General features: G+C 28.9%; 4 protein-coding genes across 17 annotated transcripts in view; all 4 read right to left on the bottom strand.

The window, feature by feature from the left end:
• The window catches only part of LOC122635553 (glypican-6), a 133,815-nt gene extending 133,209 nt beyond the window's left edge, over positions 1-606 (bottom strand). Inside the window, exon 1 of the mRNA XM_043825886.1 lies at positions 384-606. Within this exon, the coding sequence (XP_043681821.1) occupies positions 384-555 (172 nt within the window). The 5' untranslated portion in view covers positions 556-606. The remainder of the gene's footprint in view (positions 1-383) is intronic.
• A 1,111-nt stretch (positions 607-1,717) lies between these two features.
• Positions 1,718-6,129, bottom strand: LOC122635396 (WD repeat-containing protein 35). 6 transcript variants are annotated; one of them, XM_043825580.1, is made up of 3 exons: positions 5,790-6,129; positions 2,072-5,718; positions 1,718-2,023 (listed from the first exon to the last, which is right to left on the bottom strand). In XM_043825580.1, exon 2 carries the CDS (start codon positions 5,664-5,666, stop codon positions 2,115-2,117), a length of 3,552 nt encoding a protein of 1,183 aa, XP_043681515.1. In that variant the 5' UTR covers positions 5,667-5,718; positions 5,790-6,129; the 3' UTR covers positions 1,718-2,023; positions 2,072-2,114. The 6 variants fall into 6 exon arrangements, with proteins under 6 accessions (XP_043681515.1, XP_043681513.1, XP_043681516.1 ...); XM_043825578.1 differs by having other exon boundaries at positions 5,799-6,129; XM_043825581.1 differs by having other exon boundaries at positions 5,804-6,129.
• Positions 6,130-7,513: 1,384 nt separating this feature from the next.
• On the bottom strand, positions 7,514-17,932 carry LOC122635472 (zinc transporter 2). 7 transcript variants are annotated; one of them, XM_043825729.1, is made up of 9 exons: positions 15,729-16,100; positions 15,197-15,430; positions 10,287-10,468; positions 9,604-9,720; positions 9,319-9,467; positions 8,973-9,124; positions 8,516-8,738; positions 8,061-8,301; positions 7,514-7,721 (listed from the first exon to the last, which is right to left on the bottom strand). In XM_043825729.1, the coding sequence occupies exons 2-9, from the start codon at positions 15,217-15,219 to the stop codon at positions 7,576-7,578; spliced, it is 1,233 nt and encodes a 410-aa protein (XP_043681664.1). In that variant the 5' UTR covers positions 15,220-15,430; positions 15,729-16,100; the 3' UTR covers positions 7,514-7,575. The 7 variants fall into 7 exon arrangements, with proteins under 7 accessions (XP_043681664.1, XP_043681665.1, XP_043681667.1 ...); XM_043825730.1 differs by having other exon boundaries at positions 15,737-16,100; XM_043825732.1 differs by having other exon boundaries at positions 15,741-16,100.
• Positions 17,933-18,072: 140 nt separating this feature from the next.
• On the bottom strand, positions 18,073-26,065 carry LOC122635469 (UDP-glucose:glycoprotein glucosyltransferase). Of its 3 annotated transcripts, none has more exons than XM_043825719.1 (24): positions 25,875-26,065; positions 25,279-25,495; positions 24,971-25,206; positions 24,699-24,881; positions 24,453-24,625; positions 24,179-24,374; positions 23,898-24,111; positions 23,586-23,806; positions 23,301-23,516; positions 22,863-23,221; positions 22,556-22,799; positions 22,296-22,460; positions 21,912-22,170; positions 21,705-21,813; positions 21,451-21,636; positions 21,180-21,386; positions 20,679-21,071; positions 20,526-20,540; positions 20,126-20,303; positions 19,873-20,055; positions 19,466-19,741; positions 19,229-19,345; positions 18,800-18,941; positions 18,073-18,715 (listed from the first exon to the last, which is right to left on the bottom strand). In XM_043825719.1, exons 2-24 carry the CDS (start codon positions 25,493-25,495, stop codon positions 18,678-18,680), a joined length of 4,527 nt encoding a protein of 1,508 aa, XP_043681654.1. In that variant the 5' UTR covers positions 25,875-26,065; the 3' UTR covers positions 18,073-18,677. The 3 variants fall into 3 exon arrangements, with proteins under 3 accessions (XP_043681654.1, XP_043681656.1, XP_043681657.1); XM_043825721.1 differs by lacking the exon at positions 25,875-26,065 and adding an exon at positions 25,587-25,803; XM_043825722.1 differs by lacking the exon at positions 20,526-20,540 and having other exon boundaries at positions 25,875-26,064.
• Between the last annotated feature and the right edge of the window lie 219 nt (positions 26,066-26,284).

The following is a 26,284-nucleotide window of genomic DNA, read 5'->3' as shown; positions in this document are numbered from 1 at the left end:
ACATCGTCCTATAATGTATCTATTCGTTTGTTTAACGTATTATTAGCGCCATTACAACCAACGTACATCGTCCCCCTATCCCAAGCCCCCTGTCCCCCTATTCCTTCGCGTTAACGACCCCCCTCCCCACGATACCTCGCTTATCCACGTCCCAGCAACCATTTTTTTTTCTTTTTTTTTTTCTTAAAAAAAAAAAAAAAAAAAAAAAGAAAAAAATAAGAAAAAGAAAAAAAAAGCCGGATATAATCGTTGACCATTATTATTATTATTATTATTATTATTACTATCATTGTTATAATTATTATTATCGTCATATTATTATCATATTATTATCATCGTTATTAATAATAAATACTCGATAAATATGAAATAAATAAACTTACATGAAATTGGTTCTTTCGGTATATCGCTCAATGGAAAGCCCTGTGCTTCGAAATCCGGCCTGACAGCATCACATTTCAAGCCGGCGCCGTTGACGGACATCGTCCAAAGGGAAGAAAGGACGATCGAAACAATTAGTAGAACCATCGTCGTCGACGTTCTATCACCACTCATATTTTCTTCTTTTTCTTCTTTCTTGTGTTCCTCTTCTTCTTCTTCTACTACTACTACTTCTTTTTCTTCTTTGTCTTCTTCTTTATCTTCTTTTCCGAGAGAAAGAAAGAAAGAAAAAGAGAGAGAGAGAGAGAGAGAGAGAGAGAGAGAGAGAGAGAGAGAGAGAGAAGGAAATTAATCGAGATTTATGCACAAGCAAGCAGCGTTATAAAAAAGAAGAATTCACTTGAGTTAATAAAACAATAAATAAACAGTTCGAATTATAATCGACTTAAGTATCACTTTGTTAATATATTATTATTAGCACGATAAAACAACAACGACGACGATGACGACGACGGTGACGACGATGACGAAGATTAAAAATTATGGAGAGATAGAAAGATAGACGGAGACACGCACAGAGAAAGAGAAAGAGAAAGAGAAAGAGAGAGAGAGAGAGAGAGAGAGAGAGAGAGAGAGAGAAAGAGAGATGGAGAGTGAAGAAAGATAGAGAGATAGAGAAAGAAAAAAAAAAGAAGTAAACGAAAGAAAGGAAAACTTAAGAGATAGTCTTGAATAATAAATAATATATAACACGCGATAGGATATATTGGTAGAAGAAACGCGATACTACGGAGAGAAACGAAAACACATCGATCCTCCTCCCACGATCGCCCGAGACGCACTGTTGCGACTCGTGCTTGAAAGCGCGTGCCAACGAACCACGCGCATGCGCAACCGGCATGCGCAACGCTTCAAGTAAAAGGGTTACACGTTTGAATCGTTGTTAAATTTTTTTCCGATCAACGTACATCATCCCCCCTCCCCACCTATATCTCTTCATTTTAGCGGATCCCCCCCCCCACCACCCCACCCCCACCCCCACTCCATAATCCTTCTCCGTGAACCTCCTCCCCACCTTTTGACCTTATCGAAGAAAAAATAATAAAAAATTGTCGATTCTTAATTATAATTAGAAAAAGCGATAAACGAACTCGTTGATTTCGATTTTCTTTTACTACGCGCGCCTAATTATACGATCGTTTATTTATTTATTTATTTTTTTTTTTTTGTTTTGTTTTCGATAAGGAACTTCATTTCGGACGTTGATTGTTAATATAATATTATATATTAAAAATATGAAAGGAAAGTTTAGAGGGAGGAGAGAAAGACTCGTTGATTATTTTAATCTTATATATTTTCATTTTTGTATTTAACAATTTTCTTTTTTTGTACTTTGAATAATTCATCATTCTTAGCATCGATTGGACGGATGAAATTACGTATTATATTAGAATGATGTGAGAAATAAGAGACAGTCTTCTAATATTCGAGATCATACGAGTGTTCGTTTCTTGCATAGAAAATTGTAAGTGCACTCGTGATAAGCAAACTAAATTATTAAATTATTACTATTATTGTTATTATTAATAGTTTTGTACAAATATCGTTGGACGGAATCTAAATAACGATTAAATATATATATATATATATATATATATATATATATATATATATATATATATGTACGTATGTATGTATCTATGTATGTATGTATGTATATAGAATCATTTGTTCTACATATACGTGATCGTACTATGACACAATGGGCAAGCATTAATATTAACGACATCACGTTCCGTTGCTACATGATGTCTACAGACGGTGCAAATCCAAGCATTACTGAGATCCATCAAAGGTTTACCAGAGACTATACAAGGCGGAAATCTGGTCATACAATTCGGACATACGACACACCAATCAGGTATTAACGTCTCACAATTTACGCATTCGGCTTTTACATTACGCGTATCCTTTGGACTGTATTTCGTAAAGATATTTACAGCGAGTTCCTCGTATTCTTCTCTTTTCGAGTCTGTAATAGCTTCAAAAGCTTCCAATTTAATAAACGCTTTGGAACATGTAGCAAAGGCATGATTAACAGCGCTCGATAACGCAAGTAGACAATAAATATCTTCCAGTTCTAAAATGTCCTCATATTCTCTAAGTCTTAAAGCAGTTTTCATGGAGGCATCGAAATTACCATCGTATATTTGTCTATGTGCCAATAAAAGAAAATGATATGCTTCAGCACCACGCCAAGCATTTTCTATTATTTTGGTATCCTCGTTGCTTTCTGTTAAACCCATTACGACGTTGCTACGTCCTCCTTTTATCGTTGGTACGCTATTAATATGATCCTCTATCAATAAGGCAGCGAGAACATATATCTTTTTAACTCTCAATGGGTTTGTCCTGATTTTAGCTTGTTCCTCCGCAAGTTTTATCAATAATTTCGCAGCTTCCAAGTAATAATTTGCTTTTTTATATAACTCTATCGCTTGCAATCTCTTACCGTTTGATAAAAGATGATTAGCATATTTATTAAGAAGTTCGCCAATCTGTGCCATTTTGTAAGTTTTTGCTAAATCGATAGCTTGGTCCCAATGATTAAGACGCACGCACGTATCCACTGCCAATTTAACATCACCATATTTGATATAAGCCGCTACTGCTTGCGAACACATACCTACAGAAGCTAACATTCTTGCTACGGTTTTTAATACTGGACTTTTGTCGGGTAATTGATCCACTGTTCCTGCCAGCTGTATAAAGTCTTCGAGTTTGTAATAACATTGAATAAGTTTCTCCAAATTGCGTCCCTTCTCGTAATATTCTCTAGCTCCTTCCCAATTTTGTCTTTCCGCAAAAGAATCTCCTATTTTATTGAAGGCATGCTCCATTTGCTTGTCGGATCCACCAATACCCATTTTCATTAATTGAACGACGCGAAAATAATCTCCCAGTTTTTGACGCAACGTTATAGCAAGATCTCTTCTATCCATGTCCAAATACAATTTCTCAGCTTCGTCATAATTTCCAAGAAATGCTGCCACTTCTGCTTTTTTTAACTGATCGTTATGAACGTTCCTTAAACGTTTGATAAATTGTATACCCAAGTAATCCGTACAACGAACCATCGCATTCTCTGCAGTTTCTAGATCTAACACCTTTAACGCTGACTCAGCTAATAATCTCCATAATCGAGGATGTGGATTATCCTGAATAAAATTATTAGCTTCTTTCAATCCTACCTTGGCTAATAGCTCTCTTGTATCTCTTAACGATTTTACTTCCAAATCTATTATTAAATCATTTTTTATTTCGTCTGGTCTTTCTATTAGATCATCCAATAAAACACATCGTATTTCTAAATCTTGGAAAGAGCAAATATATCCATAACAAGATATCGGTTCTTCGGGATCTAATCCTCTTAATACATACATTCTTGTTTTCTCCATAATTGCAAGTAATAGAGGATTGTCTTGAGCCCAACGCATTCCCCACACATCCTTTCTTTCAAATTTACTCACATCATCTCCTATTTTTGTATTTAAAGAATCAGAACCTTTGTGTGTATCTAAATCCAACATGGTAAGAACCCCAGACGTATCCATAATAGAAACACGAGTTGAATCGCAATTAATAGCCATTTTGTAAAGTCTGCAAGATGTATTGTATCGATTCATAAGAGTAACTTGCGGTAGAGAGTAACGTTGTATCATTCCCGATTCTCTTCCAACAAGGAATAACTTTTCAGTTGCACAAATGCAAGAAATTGGATCCATCGTAGCTTTGGTACTTGTAGGTGATTCGAAAGATCTATCTCTATCCAAATCCTGTATAACTTCTGTTATTCCGGTTGGGGTATCATCCACGTGATAAAGTTTTTCCTTTCGTAATTTTCCAGCAAGCAATGCTGAATTACGAGGTGTACGAAAAGTCCAAAGTATAAAATTATTTTTTGAAGCTGCAATAACAATATTACTGGTGATAGTCACATACAAAGGTTCCATATCTAAAAATTTAGTATCTATTGGTGTGGCTATAGTATTGCAAACTAATAACGCAAATTGTTCAGATCCTTGCATCGGATCATTCTTTACTGCTAAAACACAATGTTCTCCGTAGGAAGCTATAGAAATTAAAGTACGTACAAATTTAGTGCAGCAGGTATTATTACTAGTATTCCAGAACGTAACGCATATGCCATCCTTACTTATTTTTTCATTTGTAAATACAACGGTATTACTGAAGTAAGTCCATTTATAATCTGGACGTATATTTGCAAAATATATGTGAGAATCGACAGACAAAGCTACTCTCAGTGATCCTCCCTCCCACGCGCATGCCGTTACTTCTCTACCAGGTATTTTTAAAGTTCTCATATGTTCCCCAAATTGAGTATAAAATTGAATAGCATTTACATCCTTTGTTTCTCCATTGGTTAAAAACGGCATCATACCGGTCACAGCTAATATAGAACCATGACTATTCCAACAACACCATGCAGCTGTCATACCAGTTTCTACGATAACCGGATTGTCATCGTTAGTATCTTTTATTAATAATATTTTGCCGCTTTGATAACAAATAGCTAAAGTAGGACAGTCTACAGCGATATATCCATTTCTCCCGTTATACCACTGCAACGTAACTATTACTTGCAATTGTCCAGGGATTTGTTGTATCGTATTTAGCTTAGTTAAAAATATGCCTTGATTGTCATACAAGTGAAGTTCTCCATTCTTTAAGCCAAACAAAAGTAATTTTCCATCGGGCGACCATTGCACGCTGCATAAAGAAACATTCTTCAATTCCTTTCCCCATATTCTATTGCCATCGACAGAACCAACAATTACAGCGCCGTCTTCATATACTATACATATCTTTTGACCATCTTGACTCCATGCCATACTTTTTACAACAGATTTATTACGATTATTTATCATTTCCTCGTACCAAGAACCTTTATACATCATCCAAACGATAATAACACCATTTTGATCGCTTGATGTAAGCTTTTGATGTTCTTCGTTCCAAGTAACTACTTGTACGTGTCCGTTATGACCTTCTAAAGTTTGATTCATAGTGAGGTTACTAGCTGCGGTCAAATTACGAGATTTTCCATTCATATTATTATTTCCCATGACAGATTCAACTCGTAATACCTTCAGAAGACCATCCTCTCCACCTACAGCGATATAACCTTCTTTTTGATTCCATGCTATACAATTCAAACGAAAATTATTTGGTATTGCTATTTTTTTGCTTAGATAAACAAACATTTTCTATTTTCTACTGATGCGAGTACAGAAATGCGTCAAAGCTTTCAAATGTCTGAAAAAAGATGTCTTTTACAGTGTTTCTTTCATTTTCTCACACAATCAGAATTAAAGCATATACAGAACTAATAATACATTACGAGAATTGTAGTTTATATATAACTTTCAATAACCATATTGCAACCAGTGATCTCACAGGTTATTATTTATAATAATAATAATTTTACAATAACCACACAAAATGTCAGATTTACTTCATTGTAAAATATTGACTACGATTTCAACTTCATATTTGTAACGTCAGATGGCGCAGTTATAAGTTAATTCATATTCTATACCAGGGATTCTCAATCTCTTACGTTCTTCATTTATTCACTAGAAATATATATATTTACTATACGTTACTATCAAATAATAAGAACGAAAAAATACGAACACGTAGAAATCATTAAATGTCATCTTCACATATACAAAGTATTACAATAAGATTTGCAATGATTTATATAATTATAAAATACAATTATCCTATATCATTAAATGAACAATTCTTATGTATTTGTATATTTGTTAATTTTATCTTTGCGATGGACCTAATGAAATGAATTGAATTTAATTCAGAATAAATTTATGCATCAAAGTTGCATAGAGAATCCATTGAATTTTTATTCACGACAATAAAACTTGATTTTACTTTCATTATTAATAAATATAAAATATATTGTATTTTATGATTATACAGACATTTAAATTGCATATGTAGAAGCATAATATATTATATGTATATATATATATATATATATATATATATATATATATACATCCATACATATATATACATATATAATTTTGTACAATTCTTATGTTGTGATAATGTAATATAATACAAAATTTGAAAATCGAAGAGATATTTACTCTATCATATATATAAATTGCTTTCTTATAAGCATAATACATCATATGTATACTTAATTTTGTACAGTTCTTATGTTGTAACAATATAATACAATATAATATAACATGACTTAAAATATTATAATATGATAGAATTATAATATAATTTAACATAATAAATTTTTACAATGATTAAAACACTCTAATAGTACACTTTAAATTACCTTTCTTTCTTTCTTTCTTTTTTTTTTTTTTTTTTTTTTTTTGTACATACCTACGCATTCGAAATAATTAATGAGTAAGAATGCTTGTAACATGATTACGATTGATTAAAAGTCATCTATCAAAAAAGATTGTACTTTTATTTTTATTAATGCACAATTCACAAGGTATAAGAGCACCATATTTTATGCACCTTCGTATTATTGATACTGTTATTAACTGACGCGATTAAGTTTTAAATTATATTGCAAGATATTGCTATCGATATTCCTTAAGATGGCTTCTTTTTTTTTCTCTCTTTACAAATATAATAATAATAATAATAATAATAATAATAATAATAATAATAATAATAATAAAGAATATCGAACTTAAAAAAAAAAAAGAAAATGGAAAACACGAACAAAACGAAGATAAAAATATAATCGCTTATGAGCCCATCTTAAATTAATTTTTTTAGGTCCCATTAATGTTCGTTCACCGAGAAAACTATAATTTACTATAATTTATCTATTCAAGTAAAAAGAGAATTATTGTATAACTATCTATCGTTAAACAATCTCGAGACTTAGCGCCTCGAATAGAAGTTAGATTTCGTGTCTCTTGCTGTGATATTCTGTGAAAAAAAAAAAAAAAAGAAAAGAAAAGAAAAAGAAAAATAAAAAATGAGAAAAAAAAGAAAAGAAAAGAAAAGAAAAAAAAGAACGGAAAAAGGAAAGACAAAAAATAGGAGTTCATAGATGTCGAAGCTCGTCATACAATACGATAAAACGGCATTAACTATAAAAACGACGTTAATTCATTGTGACAAAGCTTTGCACTGTTCACAATTTTCCATTCGTTCGTTGAACTCTTCTATTTGTAACGTCATCTCAAAGAAATTGTAACTTTCGTGAATGTTTCTCGTTGCCGTACGTAAAATATTTTGCGGGCTGGTACCAGGTTCTGTAAGATAAAGAACAAGAGAAAGATAGAAAGATAAAGACAGAAAGGAAAAGAGAGAGAGAGAGAGAGAGAGAGAGAGAGAGAGAGAGAGAGAGAGAATAAAAATAAAGTTCAATGAACGATTTCTAAATCGAAATGATAATACGCAAACGAATTGAAATTGAAAAGCTATCGACACGATTGGACTGGATTTTTATCATTTATCATTTTTATATTTTCTTCTTCTTCCTCTTCCTCTCACACGATCAAAAAAAAAAAAAAAAAAAAAAAAAAAGAAAGAAAATGTATAAAAAAAAGTGTCTTCTTATCTGAAGAACAGACACGTATACGTAAACTTACTGATCGCTAAATGCGCTGACAAAGCGGTTTTGTCGAGTGAAAGAGCCCAAATCCTCAAATTATGTACTTTCACAACGCCTTCTATTTGCATGAAAGTATTCTCTACTTGAGAATAATCAAATCCTTTAGGCATTCCTTCCATGAGGACGTTCATAACGTCTTTGATGATTGCCACTGTCGTGAGCATGACTAATATTGAAAATAGGAACGTACAGATAGGATCAACTATGGTCCATGTTGGCTAAAAAAAGAAAAGAAAAGAAAAGAAAAAAAAAAAAAAATGAAAAAAAAAAAAAAGAAAAATAATCATAAACATATATCCTCCCTAAAATAATACAATTGAAATAATAATGATAACAAATGAAATATTTTCAGAAATATTTTGTAAAAAGTACGATACGAAAGAAAAAAGAGAAAGAAAAGAAAAAAAGAGAGAGAGAGAGAGAAATACTCACTTTAAAATAAATAACTAATGCCGCGATAAAAACGCCTATACTTTGAATAAAATCGCCTATGACATGTATAAATGCAGCGCGAACGTTAATATTTTTCCTATCGTGTTCATCCTTGTGAGATATCTTCTCTTCGTCCGTAATCTTTTTCGTTTTATGATCATCTTGTTCGTGATGACTATGTCCACCATGACTATGACCATGTTGATGCAAACTTAGCCCCATTCTATAACGAGTAAAACATTATAAATACGCTATAAATATATATATATATATATATATATATATCATATTTATAATTATTAAATTATATATTATTTTAAACAAATATAACATAGAAAACAATGTTGCAATACAATAACCATTACATTTTAATAATAATAATAATAATAATAATAATAATAATAATAATAATAATAATAATAATAATAATAATAATTATCGTTTTAATATCACTAACACTAGATTTACCCCAACACCAACCGCAGAGGTAATTAACATCACCGTGACGTCTAACTGGAAATCCTTGTTAATTATTCTCTCTACAGCAAGATAGAATAGAATCCCTGTGACAACCCATATCAATAGTACCGACGTTAATGCACCGATCACCTGAAAAAGTTGTCATGTAACAAGTAAGCAAAATCTATCTTTAAAAAAAATTATTACAAAAGCGACATATATATATATATATATATATATATATATATATATATCAAATGGAATGATAATATAACAAAACGTAACGACAAAATATACTTGTTTTTCTTTTAGAAAGTAAAAGTCCGTTTATACCTGATACTTACTTCCGCACGATACCAACCGAATGGCATTTTCCTTGTTGCAGGCCTTCCTGCGACCCAGATTGAGAATAGAGAAATCATGAATGATGCGAAATCAGTTAGCAAGTGTGCTGCGTCTGTAGCTATAGCCAAACTATTCGAGAGAACACCACCTGTGTAATTATAACGTTTAATTATACATAAGATTGATATACCAAATGTATGTATGTATAAAGAAAGAAAGACAAACAGAGAGAGAGAGAGAGAGAGAGAGAGAGAAAATGAAAGTAAAAATAAATTATAATTTACCAATTATTTCAGCTATCATGAAGAGAACACAAAGACCACTCGCAAGTAAAAGCTTTTTCCGAGCTTTCTTATCAACTTCCCCATTTCTTTCTCGATGACAATGATCCTCTGGTAAAACTAGAATTATATCGAATATATATTGAAATGATTTTTAATTTTAAAATAAATTTGATCGGTCAATAAGTAATTTCGAAATTTTCGATATAAGATTTCTAAAATCGTTCTTTCATATATGAAATATTAGAGAACGAGAATGGTGTCTCTATGGTGTTATCTATTTATATATAAAGTATTAACAATTTTCGATAAAAAATAATCCATAGTTTTATATATTTAGATTATCAAAATAGTAAAAAAAAATGTTTTCGTATAATAAAACTTTTTTTACGTTTAAATACGATATATTAAAAAGTTTTCAAACGTGAAAGAAATGTTACATAACTTTCTTCAAGACATCAAAACATTTCTTTTTTTTTTTTCTTTTTTTCCATACAAAATACAAAAATATATTTTCAATGATTTAAAAAAAAAAAAAAAGAAGGGAAGAAATAATTACTAGCGATTAAATAGCAATCGTTACAAATTTCGAGACGACTTATCGAACAAATCAAAGCAATAATTTCAATGATTATTTAACACGTTTGCTATTTTATAATTATTTTATAATTATTTTATAATCTTACTCGATGAATTCTGTTGATAATCCATCGTTACATTTTCATCGATTCCTTTAACAACGGTACAACAACCCGATAATTTTCCATGAACGCAAAATATCACTTTCTTCGATGATATATCCTCTTCGGATTCATTATTATTAGGAGGTATGCTTGTTCCATAACCATAGATAGCTTTATCTTTAAACCTGAAAGAATCATAAGCGTTTAGTGTTATTACGTGATTAAAAATTGATCACGTATAATATATAATAAGTATCTACGTATATAAATAGTAAGATTATCGATTACGAAATGAAAATGGTTGGACATTAGAAACAATATTTTTGTACACGCGTTACTTATTAAAATCGTCAAAATTACATAAAGGAATAATTATTACTCGAAAATGAAAATGCATATTTATTATATCGTATCTGTGTTTGTCAGATTATTAAAAAAATAAATAAATGAAACAAAATAATTTTCAAATAATTCAAACGTAAAAATTTTGTCGAAATATTTAAAAACGAAAAACATATATATATATATATATATATATATATATATATGTTTTTATTGATTATCGTATGTAAATAATAAGAAGATATGTCAACTAAAAGAGACAGAAATATATATGATATCAGATAAAGTAACAGTATTAAAATGTTTCTTATCAAAGATTGGTAGACATTGAAATTATCAGAAACAATTAAGTAATATAAAATACTAGAATACATTTGCACGAACCTTGATGAATCTTCGTGATTATGCAATAAGGCAAATAAATTCATGTCATTTTATGAATCTGATAAAACTAGGAACGTAAATATGATTTACGTATATATGTATCTATCGAATAAATTTTTAAAGACTTATATGTACAAGTCAAATTTTTGAAAACTCTAAAATGGAAACTTGTATGATATTCTCGTTTGGATAACAAACGCAAAAGAATCAATAAAATCCGATAAGCATAACATTTTAATCATCGCTGATAAGATCGCAATATACTGATCTTTATTATAAAGTTTACGTGATTGAACAAAACCGATTACTTACGTATATCGAAATTTCACCATCGAAACAATTTTTTTTTTAATACCTTTTCGTATGATTTTTAATATCTATATTTATATGTAATTAATGAAACCTAACCATTAATTATTTTTTAATGTATCGATTGGAAAATGATTGTTTTTTTTTTTTCTTTGTTTAATTTCTCGTATCTACGTTTATTGTGTGTGTATATATATAATTTTATTTACATATATATATATATATAAAATTATAAATATATATCAATAAAAATAATAATAAATTAGTATTTATAATTTTATTATTATTAATTATACTAATATATATATATATATATAATTGTATATTAAATAAATAAATATATAAATACTAATATAAATATTAATTTCTAAAGTATCGATTAAAAAACAATTAATTATCTCTCGTTTCGTTATATTGAAATTATTTTTGCAAAAATAATTTGTCAATCTACGAATAAACACGATTTACAATATTTTTACGAAGAGAATCATTGAACGTAGTAAATTTTTACATTTAAAATTCTACATTTAGCTTACTTCGTTCTTTATCAATGTTAATAAGGAAAGCGATAAAAATAAAAATTAAAACAAAAAATTGAGAGAAAATCACGACTTGTTTCACGTGAATGAAAATTATAATTAGAAAATAATCAGTTCTACGTGAACAAATAATATATGCAAAAATTATAATAACACATCGACAATCATGTTATCGCATAATGATCCGATCTACGCTAAGTCATTCATTATGTACGTATACACGTTAACAAAACTTTTCATTTAACGTTTCAAATAATTTCGATAAAAATTATTCCGTATTTTTGAAAATTCTAATTTTCTAATATATGTCTATGCGATTATCGATGCGTTTATTGGTGATGATTAGAAAAAAAAAAAATCTTAATAAAACAAATCATTATAAAACGTACAAAAACGTGCTAAGCGAACGCCATTTTTTTCTTCGTCATTTCCTTTTCTTTTTTTTTTTTTTGCTTATTCGTAAAGTTCTTACGTTTGTCAAGAAGAGAAATAACGATGGATGTCATGTAAAAAAATCGTTATGACACAAGTCGAAAATTGTATCATCGTACAATGTGATTTACGTTAAGTCGTCCATGACATACATGCATACATTTATAATGACAAATCTTTACGTTTGTAGAATTCTAAGAACATCGATAATGATCGCTTTTATCTTCGAAAATTGCAGTTTTTAAGTATGCTATTGATTATCAACGACAACGATTAACTCGAACAATAAAAACTATTACTTGTACTTGTAAAAAACCATTTGCATTTATCAGCACAGTATTTTTTATTGATTAATACTAAAATAAATGAAGTGTCTTCTGCAATGCGAATATTTTGATCATTTTTATAATAAAATATCAATGAATAATATAAATCTATAACAGTCAGGATTCGATTTGGATTTATTATAAATATTGATCATCTATTTATATTAAATAAAATATTAACGAATTACTATTCGCATTTACAAATTACGAAATATTGTTCATCTATTGAAAACACTGATTATTATTACAAATGTATCAAAATATTGATCCAATAATAAAGAATAAAATATTGAGTCATTATGAAACTCGATCGAAATCAAGGAAACTACGTCTTTTCTCTTTCATTGATTAATTTCTTTTCCTTCCCTATTTTCTTTTTCTTTTTTTTTTTTTTCGTTATTTTCTTTCATCATTTTTCTCTCTTTCATTAATAGATTTAGAACGACAAAAGAGGAAGGCCAAACTCGTCGTTGCGTATCGCTTGTTTAACAATGCGCATCGTTGAACTTCCTTCTACAAATGTTGATACGACAAACGATCTTTTATCTTCGTCTTTTCCGGTATTCAGAAAAGCTTTTCAATTTTTAATAACGACAATTATTAAACGTGTCTTCGGGATCTCACAAAAAAAAAAAAAGAAGAAGAAGAAAGAAAATGTCGAAACAAAAAAGAGAAACAATATAATCGATAGGATTATAATTCGAATAACCAGAAGAGGTAGGTAATACGTTAGTAAAGAATTTATATAATTTTTAATATCAAAGATAATTAAATGTTCGACGATATTACAAAGATAATCCATTGGCTTTTGTATCATTTTATCAACGATAAGAGATTAGTCCGTACGTTCTGTCAATATTTCTCAACAAATTGTTACAATACTTTTATACGAACGAACGAATCAACTAAATATAATAAGACATTTATCCTCGTTTATTTCGTGTTTATTATTATATGTATTTATTATCTAGTGATTATACATATTACCCTATTTAATACCATAATACAAATACACATAATGAGAATTTATATGGAATATATATATATATATATATATATATATATATATTCCTTGTGTGTTTTAAATAGATTTCATATCATTCGTAGAAAAAAAAAACAAAAAAAAAAAAAAAGAAAAGTAATTTATATCGATTATTACGATTATCTTCTTTAACGATCAATTGTAAAATTATATATCGATTTCCAAGAATAAAAATCGTTTAAAACCAAAGTACATACCAAGTTACAAATTGTCGGATAATCGATCAATGATCCAATATAGATCGATTTACAATCTGTGGTTGCGATTCGAAACACATATATATATATATATATATATATATATATGTATGTATGTGTATATAAACAATTTCATTGTAAGTAACGAAGAAAAAGAAGAACATGGTATCTCATGTTGGAAAGTGTTTCAAGGTCGACTTTCCATAATTTCGAAGCAAGTAAAGGTATACGACCGAATCGTCGTCGATCTCGATTACCGTTATATTACACGCTATAGAATGTACAGGGCTAACCATGTAATACGATTAACGTTTACACATACATATATATATTTACACAAATATATACATATATATATGTATGTATGTATGTATGTATGTATGTATGTATGTATCTTCAAAGATAGTGTAATCTTACGAAAAATCAACGTGCGATATTTCCGTAGATACATACGTAATCCTACTTTACCGACCAATCTTGTTTAATTAAAAAACACACACACACACACACATACATACAAAAAAGAAAGAAAGAAAAAAATGACAAACGATTTTATTTTTAATGCTTTCGTTAAACAAAAATGCATGCATACGTATGTGTACATAAGTGTATATATACCATTTATGTATTCGTACGACGAAAATAAAGAAAGTAAATATAAAAAAATCAACGGAATCATCGACGAAATTTCAATGTTTGATTTTTTTAATTGTTCATGGCATTGTACCGTCGTGTATTCTCTGATAACACGCGTGTGATGCGTTCAATATAGTGGAAAGACGATTAAATGCATGGACGTATTAAATGAACGATAAAAGTAACGACTGTATGCGATATGACATTTGAATAAAGAATAAAAGAAAGAGAAAGAGAGAAAGAAAGAGAGAAAGAAAGAGAGAAAAAGAGAGAAAAGAGAGAGAGAGAGAGAGACAGAGAGAGAAAGAAAAAGTGTAATAGTAATAATAATAGTAATAGTAATAATGTAATAGCAGTAGCAATAGTAACAGCATTAATAGTAATAGAGTATAGTAATAGTAATAGTAATAGTAATAGTAATAGTAATAGTAGTAGTAGTAATAATATTAATAACAATAATGGTAACAGTGATGAAAAAAAAAAAAAAAGAAAAAAACAAATCGCGAAAGAATCATTTAAATTGTAAATATCGAAACAACGAGGCTCCATTTGTTTCTAAATCCTTCGAATGTATATATGTATATATATATATATGTGTGTGTGTATAATTTGGAAATGATTTGAAATTCGAGATTTGAAATAAATAAATAATTGAGTGGTAAAAGTAAACCGAATAAATAAGATCGATAGAAAATAATAAACTCACAGTTTGATCTTCTCGTTGTCCATGACAGTAGTAGAAACTCCGAATGTAAAAGATGACAAACAGGAGGACGAGGAGGACGAAAACGGCGACGAGGATGAATACGACAACAACGACGACGACGACGACGACGACGACGACGACGAAATTGTTAAATATTAGGCGAAGACGATATTATCTCGAAGGATCGATCGATCGATCGATCGATTTTGGACGATGATAAGCGCGTACTTTTTCCTTCCGAGACAGGAAAATTCGATTTATAGAAAATGTATGAAAACAAGAAGAAGAAGAAGAAGAAGAAGAAGAAGAAGGAGATGAAAAAATAGAAAAAAGAAAAGAAGAAAAAGAAAGAAAAAGAAACAAGAAGAAGAAGAAGAAGAAGAAGAAGAAGAAGAAGGAGGAGGAGAGAAATAATTTTAGAAAGTACGTCTTGAGAGAAAGAAAAAGCAAAGAGTAGGAAAGTAGAAAAAGTATAAGTGAAAGAAGAAAAACGAAGAAGAAGAAGAAAAACGAAGAAGAAGAAGAAAAATACCCGGATACCGACTTTGTCCTCTTCGAATCGTTGAAAAGACGAGAATATACTGTAGTCTTGTCACTTCTTAAATAAACAACAAATGCTTGCCACCGCATAGCTTCTCTTTTGGTTGCTCGAACGTGCATCCAGCTTGGCCAGTTTGTTTTAACAGATAGCTTAACTCTGAATCCTCCTTCTCCTCCTCCTCGTCCTCCTCTTCCTCCTCTTTCTCCTCCTCCTTCTCTTCCTGCTTTCCCTCACATAGCCTATACACCTATCTCTTTCATTCTTTCTTTTTATCTATCTATCTTGCTTGTACTTTTTGCCTTTATAATATATGTATGTGTATACAGACTATCTCTATCTCACTCTCTCTCTCTCTCTCTCTCTTATTTTTTGTTGTATCTATCGATCTCCCACTTCTCGATCCATTAATACTCTATCTCTTTCTATCTCTATATCTATCTCTCTGTCGCACGTATAAATACCTACTTTTTTTTTCTTTCTCTTCTGTTTTAGTTACAGTGTCACATTAAATAAATACGAAATAAAGATATGCTCATAATCGAACCGAGTTAAACGAAAGGACTGTAAAGAAATTGACAAGACAGAGAAAGAGAGAAAGAGAGAGAGAGAAAGGATCGAAGACAAAGATCGGTTAACATCGGCTAAGATCGGTTCCTTTCGATAGTAAAATGTCGGACCTCGATACTCGATTACCGACTATCGATAAGTCATCGAACATCAATGAAATTCAAATCTTCTTTTCTTTTTTCTTTTGTTTATTTATTTGTTAATTAAATATATCGTTTCATCGTTCTGATATCTTTTGTATTTCTATATATTATTAATTTTTTTATAAATTAATAATATTTGTTAACTCTATATTATAATGAATAAAATTTTATGTGTGTGTGTGTGTGTGTGTATGTATGTATGCTGTGTGTATGCCCATGAGCAAATGCGTGTGCATATATATGTATATATATATATATATTCTGTATTCTCTTATACTTCTCTTGTTTTCTATTCTGATAACATAATATTTCGATAAGGATTAAAAAAATGAAATTGATTCAATAAATAACTAATTGTACATAAATACTTATCAATAGGTTTTTCCAAAAATTCTTTAGATGTCTATTAAACATGCTTACATATCTATTTAATAGGAATAATCCCAAGAATATTAAATCATTTTCATTTCCATATTTAAATTATTAAAATTATTTTTATACTGTATATATATATATATATATATATATATATATATATATATATATATACACACATGCAATCCAATAAATTTATATCTGTTCTTAATTGAAATAGTTGTATCTATTAAAATCTATAAAATGTCGTTTTTTCTTCTTTATTATCAGAGAATTTTAATGCAACCTTATTTAATAATAAAATAATCGATGATCTACATATATATATATGTGTGTGTGTGTATATGTATATGTTATGCGAAATAAATTATTGACGCGATAAATATTAGAAAAATCTTAATTAGAATGTTCATTAAAATCGTATAAATATAACTTACGCATCGTTCTCGTTACTTATCACAGAATTCTCCATGGTTCTTCGATTTTCAATTATATATTCTTTTTACTTATTTTGGAATAAAATCTAAAAACGAATAGTATTGTAGAAACGATGACTATTGAAACGATAATAGTGAACTAATTAATAAGAACAAAATCGACGAAAAATTATCGTTATCATTGATATTCCAAATAGATTCACAAATAGTTATCAAACAAAATAATCAGATATAATATCACGTTTCGATATAATTCGTGTAAACGAATGACGAATTCGTATCAGTTAGCACGATATTCAAATTTTGAAAACGTCGAATCAATTACGATCAACCATCAGGTTTCAATCGTTCTTCATTGTTCTAGATAAATAAATATACTTATAAAATATTATTTGCAAATGTTTTCAAGTATAACACTTTGAAAACGAATACCTCGTCGAATTGACCATTATCGATGATCGTGTAAACACGTTTCTTGATAATTTGAAGATAAATTTTATTTTTTTATCTACAAATAAAAGAAAATGTAATTGGCTGGCCAAGTAAGATTTAAAACTTGTGCTTAAAACAAAACAAAGAAAAAAAGACGAAAGAAACATGCTTTTGTCTATAGAAAATCGTATAAAAATTGCATAAAATTTTTCCATGATATAATGTAGACATAATGTTACTTAATAAATATATTCCAGCCTTTGTATGTTGTTAATTTTTCATATCACTTCGTTTGTTCTGTTTAATTAAATTCTGCTTAATCCGATAGAAATTAATCGTAGAAAATAATTGTATACCCATCATAAAAAATCCTACGAAACGTATTTTACAAACGATACAAGTTTATTGTTTAGACTATAATATATATATATATATATATTGGTAATAAAAAATCACAATATTCTTCGGACAACACCTGGACTATTTTTCATGTCCATATTTAGCTACAATACTGAAAAATGAAAATTCATTTTCGTTTCATATATCGTTGATCATCCTTTTGCACTAATCGTGCAAAACGAAAATCTTATATTTTTGTTGTTTAGAAAAGTTCGATCATTTGTTATATCACATTAACATAAGTAAGATAATGCCAAATAATTCATCTTCGATAATCTATTAAGCATTATCATTCTTTGCGACAAAGAATCATCGTGGATCATGGTGAATATTAATCACAGAAGATAAGACGAATTTCTTTTTTCTTTCTTTCTTTTTTCTTTTTTTTTTTTTTTTTGTTTTTTTAAATGGCACGATCGATTGTGTTTTGATAATTGTAGACTTATTGAGAAAGTGGGTAATAGTTCTATTTCTTCTTTGTTTGTTTGTTTGTTTGTTTGTTTTTTCTTTTTTTTTTTTTTTTTTTTTTGGAATCATCAAAAAAGTTATAAACTAAATCATTAGCTCTATTTAATTTCAATTTAACTTCACAATTCTTCGTGCTTCGTATGATCTTCATTAGATTCTGAAATAAGTAAATAAATAAATAAATATAAAGTAACAATATCGATTCTATATTATTTTTATGTTATTACGTTATTACACATACCGTTATCTTCCTTTTCCATTTGCCTATTTTCATTTTCAATTTTTTGTTGCAGTGCTTTTATCTCTTCGTCATATCCTATCCATTCAGGTAAAATACGCATCGCGGCTTGCAACTTTGCTTCTTTAGTCATTGGATTGTTACACTGAAATGCGAAATTTAATTATTATTAAAAATTCTATTAATAAACTGCTATTAATTGAGCCGGTTATTATTATGACAGTGATCTAACTCATATATATTTTTTTCCTTTGAAACGTTTGAACGCATTTGGTTTTGAATTATTTAAAAATTATTTTTCCATTAATGACAAAGAGGGAAATAAAAGAAACTGAATATATTTATTTAATGCTTAAAAAATAATTCTTTCAAATGACTTAGATCATTTGCATAATCATCGGTTCAATCGTAGATGATCTCACGAATACAAACCAAATCAATAGTCTTGGCATATTTCTTAGACGAATCGTCACACCATGTTTCACACCATAACCATTCTTGTGGTAATGTTTTTATTGCTACTTGATGGATCATGTTATTAGGAAGATCCTAAAGTAATAATTTATTATTAAAAAGAAAAAAAAAAAAAAAAGAAAAAAAAAGAAAAGAAAGAAAAATATATTCCTATAAAATTAATTAGTGATAATATACATATAATATTTTGTATACCTGATCTAGATTGGATAAACTATTTGGATCCTGACTTAAAGCTTGATATTGTCCTCTTAATCGATCCCCTGCAGCAATACGACGAAATCTTTTTAAATCTACTACGTAAAGAGCGCTAATATGATAAGAACGGCCTTGCAAATGATTTCTCCAATATCCTTGTTTCCAAAATCTAAAACCATCCATCTCTCTTCTGCTATCACAAAATGGTGTGTAAGCGTAAGGTGCACCGCCAAGATCTAAAGATGCTAATTCTTTCAGATCAGCTCTTACGACCTAAAAAAAAAAAAAAAAAGAAAAGAAATGAAAAGAAAATGTAATTTCATCATAAGAAAAAGAAAATAATTTAGATAGCATATTGGGAAAAAAAAAAAAAAAAAAAAAAGGAATTAAATTTTCATTCGTACTTGATCAGCATCGACAAATATAATTTTTTTAACATTCAATGGGAATAACACATCCAAGAATAATATTTTATATCCCCAAATTGTTCGTTGTTTCTCAGTTTGTTGATGTAACCAACGTGGCCATTTATATTGAACTAATTCATATTCAAAACCATACTCTTTTGCCATGTGCGGCAAGAAGTCCTATTTGAAATATCATCAATCAGATAAATGAAGAAAATTGATAATGTAAATGTTTTTGCATCTTACTCACTTTCACTGTAGGTGATAAATAATTTTTTAAAAACCAAAATTTCACTGGAGTCTTCGTATGTTTGATAATACTTAACATCATAATCTTTAAAAATCTTTCATAGAGATGACCAGAGGCAAGAGAGAATATATTTAATTTTTCATCCTGATCTTCACTTTCATCTCCTGTAGCGAATGTCCTAATATAAAAAAAGAAATGAAATGTCGACGAAAGTATGGGAAAAAAAGGAAACTTTATATTTTGAATTATTTATAAAAAGGGATGATAAAGAATGTTGAAGATATTTTTTTTTTATATATCTATCTATATATATATATATATATGTATGTATATATATATATATATATATATATCTTTACATTAAAATTTATATTTATCTACATAGTAATGAAGAGCTTACCAAAATTTCGAAAAGCTAAAAAAGGAGAGAATAAATAAAAATTAAAGTTCAAAGATAATAGAATAACATTGTGTTCCTATTGATATTAATTAACAGTAGATATGTGAATTTTTATGATAATGACATTAAACATTATTTATAATTTCTACATACCTAGAAATAGAATTCCACAAGCCAGAATTCTTTTCATCATCCGAAAGTAAATCCATATTAGCTTTGTCCGGTTTCTTTGAAACTTTAACTTTCAGAACGTGGCTTTTTAAGGAACTTATTAAAACTTTTACATTATTGCCATCTTGAATAACATCCTGTCCATCAACAGTAGTAATATCATATATCTCTGCTGAACGTCCATGTCGTAATCGTAAATGCCATTCTCCAGGATTAGCTTTAAGCTGGAAATATCCTAAATTTGCCATAACTATAGTATCAACCATCACTGGTTGTTTCTCCGTTCCTAATGTAATTTGTAAGCCTCTTGGTGGATTTCCCATTATTGCTTCGAAGCAATGACCTTCCAATAATAGATGTTCTAATTCGAATTCACTAAAGTATAATAATAATAATAATAATAATAATAATAATAATAATAAATTATTTTATAGTATATTTATAGAAAAAAGTATGAATGTATAAATATTATTTATTTATTACCTATGAACACCTATCGCAACATTGTCTAATTTAATATTATCTAAATCGTAGACACTTCGTACTACTTCCACGAGCCAATTTTCTGGTGCATGAATATATTGTGTCAATAAGGATGATGTAGGAAGTTTAGTAAATTTAGCTATAGCACCATTAAACTTCCCATCTGCGGTAAATTGTGGTTCGGGATCGAGAACGAAACGATAGAAACTGAAATAAAACATATAAACGTAAGTATATAAAAGAGATTAAAAATAATATACAATTAACATACCTTTTCAATGGCATATCGCTATTTTTATCTAAACAATTGAGGAATACTTTAATGTGGCAGTTCAAAGTCTGTTGTAATGTATTCAAAATTGGACCTAATTTTTGAGCACCTCGTGATACAGGATCGACAATTGCAATTAAATCGAACGTTACTTCATCGGGATTAACAGGTGGAAGTTTGATAACGCTGAAAAATGAATAGGTGTACGTAATTATTTAAGAAAAAAATTAATTAAAATATTTATCATCAATTACCTGTGCTCATCCCCATGAAAAGGTACATCAAATCGATTTCGTGTTTGTGGTCGTGGTACCAAGAGCGAAGTGATTTTCATTATCATGTCATCCGTAATATCAGTTTTTTCTATGTTTAAAAACAGTAAAAGTAATTTTCTATTTCAATGGCCGTATGAAATAATAATAAAAATATTTCTTTTATAGATATTAACAATATTCTTATACCATAATCATCATCATCCTCGGACTGAGATTTAATTAAATTTTTAAATAGTTTATCTCCATATGTACTGTGACTAAATCGTTCCAAAAGTGAAAAATCATCATTAGTAAATTCTTCGTTATTGTCTAACGGGCCAATTATCCGTCCATTACATGAGACAGTCGTGGCACCTTTTTCTAATCCTAAAACTTGTTTAGCATAATATGCATGGAATGCTAATAATTCGTCTTGATCTTTCAAATGTTCTTCAATCGATTCATACTGCAATATTACGAAATTCATTTATCAATGATATGTATATCTTTGTTAAAAAAAGAAAAAAATATATATATATATATATATAAACATATATTATTTTTTATAAAATAAAGAATAACAAGACCAACCTCTGTAAATGGAACATTTTTGACTATCTTGTGCATTATATTTAAAGCCTTGTCTATAGGCAATGAATTTAAAGCAGCAAGAGCAACTCTGTTTAAATCGTGTTCAAGATTTATATCATCTGCTGGATTAATGATTAAACTGATTCTTGCATCTGCGTTTGATTCCTATAAAAGATACAATTTAATTAGATATGATATTTATTATTTTGAATAAATTTCATCATGAATATCAGATGAATTATTGTAAAGTATTTACATACTATATATACAAGAGCTTCCTCTAGTATTTTCCTGGATGACTCTAATCTTAAATCTGTTACAATCCAGAATGAATATAAATGATGCAAACTACTGCGACGAGATATAAATAAATATTTCATATTTTTCATGAGCCAAGATGATGCATCTTGCGGGCTCCATTTAGTAAAATCTTTATCCTCAGGAATTGTTCCAATTAAATTCAACCATGCATGTTTATCTACTTTCAAGATGCGTTCATTTAATCTGTAAAAATATAGAGTATAGTTTTATTTAATGCCAAAGAAAATCTTAATTATGTTATGTTACCGTGGCATAACATTTGGCTGATTCATTATGAAGTCAACGACATCATCTCCTTCAGTAACTTCACCACGATAAACTGCTTTCTGTAGAGCAGGTGTTTGTGACACGATTGTAGCTAATACCGTTTCTTCAAATGATTCAGCGTTTAAACGAGCAGGTGATAATGGTACACCATTGAGTAATGCTTGTGGGAATTTCTTGAATCCAGATCGTTTTACAAAATCGCTAGCCAAATGACGACCAACGTCATATTCTGATTCTTCGCCAAGAATATAATTTATATTGGCAGAAGAATCTCTTGCTCTTATAGCTTGTTTTATATCGTCCACAGTTATAGTATTAGATCCGATATAAATTCCTAACTGAAACAAATTCATTCGCGTTACTTCGTCCTCAATAAAATCTAATTACAATGAATGAATTAATTACAAAAGATTTTACCAGAAACTGCATTGCTTCTTTAGCACCTTTGCTTTCTATAAAGTAATGAAACGCATTATTCACTGCAACACTGGGATCTGATAAGCCAGTGACTAAAGTATTATAATTAGTTATAAAAACAAATCCTACTCTTAAAGGAGCAACATACGAATATAAAGACAATGCTAATGAAACTGAGGCCATTGAATCTTCGTTCAAAGGATCGATGATTAATACCTTAAAAGTAAAATAATTCGTTATTTGTTAGATTACAAATTTCTTAATTACAAGATTAAAATCACTCACCAAATTATATAAATTTCGTCTTATATTTCGGAGCATTCCTGGAAATGTTGGTCTTAATAATTCAGTTAAGGCACGTGACCATCTGCTGTAACGAGAATCATTTTCAATATCGTTTATCCAAATTATAGCAGAGTCTCTAATGTCCATTGCAAATTCTTGATTATCTGCATTACTTGACAAATCAAGAGCTAAAAGTTTTCCCATTTTTTTACTGCTAAATCCTATAAAAAAAAAAAAAAGAAAATATAATTGCTCAGTAAATTTATAAAATCATATACAAAATGTTAGGTCATCTATGTATACGTATTTTACCAATTTTATGGAGTGCCTCCATTACTCGCAATTCGCCTCTCAAAGCCTCTAAAAGCATAAGGACATCCATAGCTTCTAAATCAAAGAATAAACCATTGATAAAAAGTGCAGTATCGGTTGGTTGTATACTCAAACTTCCAGAAAATAATTCTTGATTGAGCTTCATCTCCTTTTTCATTTCATTGTTTACTTTTGTTCTTATTAATGATTTGGCCTAAGATACATACTATGAGATACATAATATCAAAGGCAATTATCGCTAATAAAATATTAAATCTTACCTGCATTGGAAAATTCTGAGCAATATCTGTTAAAACATTAAGAGCTTCATCCATAGGAGATTTCATTATTCTTTCAGCTGCTTGATGACTTAATTCCTGAAATTGCCATACTTTTAATGCTCCAATTTCATGACTAGTTTCAAGCAAATGTGTTTGTAGTTCTTCTAGTTCAGCATGCTTGTCTGGATACAATGTTCTAAAAGACGTATATGATTAATATTACGCTAGATTTATATAATATATATTTTATCATATATCAATAAATAATATATACTTCAAAGTCATAAAGTTGATTCCATCTATTTCTTCAATTCCATCATTGTTTGTTTCAGATCTCTTTCCAGTGTTATCCTTAATATCTGAATCATCTGTAGCTTTGTATTCAGTCGATTTCATTTGTAATTCTACGCCATAACCAGATAACCGCAATTTCCTGTCTGGTCTATCCTACAATTAGAAAACATGTGATAAAAATATTACAAAGTTTGTTACAAGTTGTTTTATTAACATTTTGTTTTACCTTTAAATAATAACGTAATATGTAATTAATTCCTTTTGTATCTGCTATATTTTTCAATTTCATATATAAGTCGATGAACATAGGAGAACCAATTTGACCATACATTATCATAACTTTATCAGTCTTTTGAGATCCCAGATAATAATGATCTATACTGTAGGTATCTCTCTTAGTCCATTCATCCTAAAATATTAAAATAAAAAGAGAAACATAAAATAAAATTATCAAAGGGATCAAAGCCAATGGAACTCCAATCAAACTGTTTTAATTACCTCTGTGATTAACTGATCTATTTCTTCAATGGAACAAGTAAATTTTCCACCAATATCTACTACATTGTAACATTCTAAAGTAGAAACATTTTTGTTTTCTGCCATTTGCGAAAACATTTCAACGCGAGTAGAATAAATACGCAAGGACAATCCTAATTTAAGAACTGCAATTTCTGCCGGAGATAAATACTTTCCAACTAACTTTAAAATTAATTCGTAATAATCTTTTTCCGTGCCTACAAAATATATCCTATATTAGAATAATATGATTAATTTTAACGCAAATTAATTCTATTCAAATCAATTACCATTTTTTACAGACTCAACATTATCAGAATATGCTTCTATAAATTTCCAAAAATAATTAGGATTTTCGTCGCTAAGATATTCAGCTGCTTCGAGAACTAATGGAGTTTCCTTCCATTTTGCATCAATCAACGTTGTTACATATTTGTTAATCTTTTTATCGGCTTTTAATCCTCTTGAGCATAAAAGTAATGAATAAAAAAATACTAATATCCACATCTAAAACATACATAATAATAATAATACCACTTATACGTATACTTCAATATTATTGTAACAATTATTTAAATAATTATAAAGAAATTCGTACGTTAGAAACACATCAAACGATGTATAGGTTAAGACCTTTACGAAAAACACTGATATTAATAAATAGATAACCAATAATTGTATAACCTATCAACTTTCTTTATAGAAATATTATATTTTAAGGGGAAAGGAAATATTTTAACGAAAATCACGTAAATTACAAAATAAATGAAAATTTCTTGTTTAAAAATTGACACCGACAAAGTACACAACGCACTTAAATATATATCACGAGAATAACCATTTCCGAGATATTATAATATAAATAATTTTGTAATACATTACGTACCGTTAAAAGTTGATTAAAAATCGTCTTAATTATCGAGAACACATTTATGATAATAACCAATCCACGTATTGCACGTGTCACTTCAGAATACACAGAGATCCTACAAAAGTTATACGAACATACATGTAAAATACATATATACACGTTCGTACAATGTATGCATCGTTATTAAATAATAATATTTAATACAATAATGACTAATTACTACAATAAAAATATTTAATTATCAATCGTAATTAACAATTTAATAATTAGTAAAATCAAAATGATTCTACGGAATAATTCGTCAATGATCTTGGCGTGTTTACGGAATAGTTAGTCAATGTTTTCTATCATTGACGAATTATATCATAGACGTTCTAAATCATTGATGAATTATTTCGTAGACATATTAAATCGTTGACGAATTT

Source organism: Vespula pensylvanica, chromosome 18 (genome assembly GCF_014466175.1).
Source record: "Vespula pensylvanica isolate Volc-1 chromosome 18, ASM1446617v1, whole genome shotgun sequence".
NCBI lineage: Eukaryota > Metazoa > Arthropoda > Insecta > Hymenoptera > Vespidae > Vespula > Vespula pensylvanica.
This window is presented reverse-complemented; position numbering and strand designations above follow the sequence as displayed.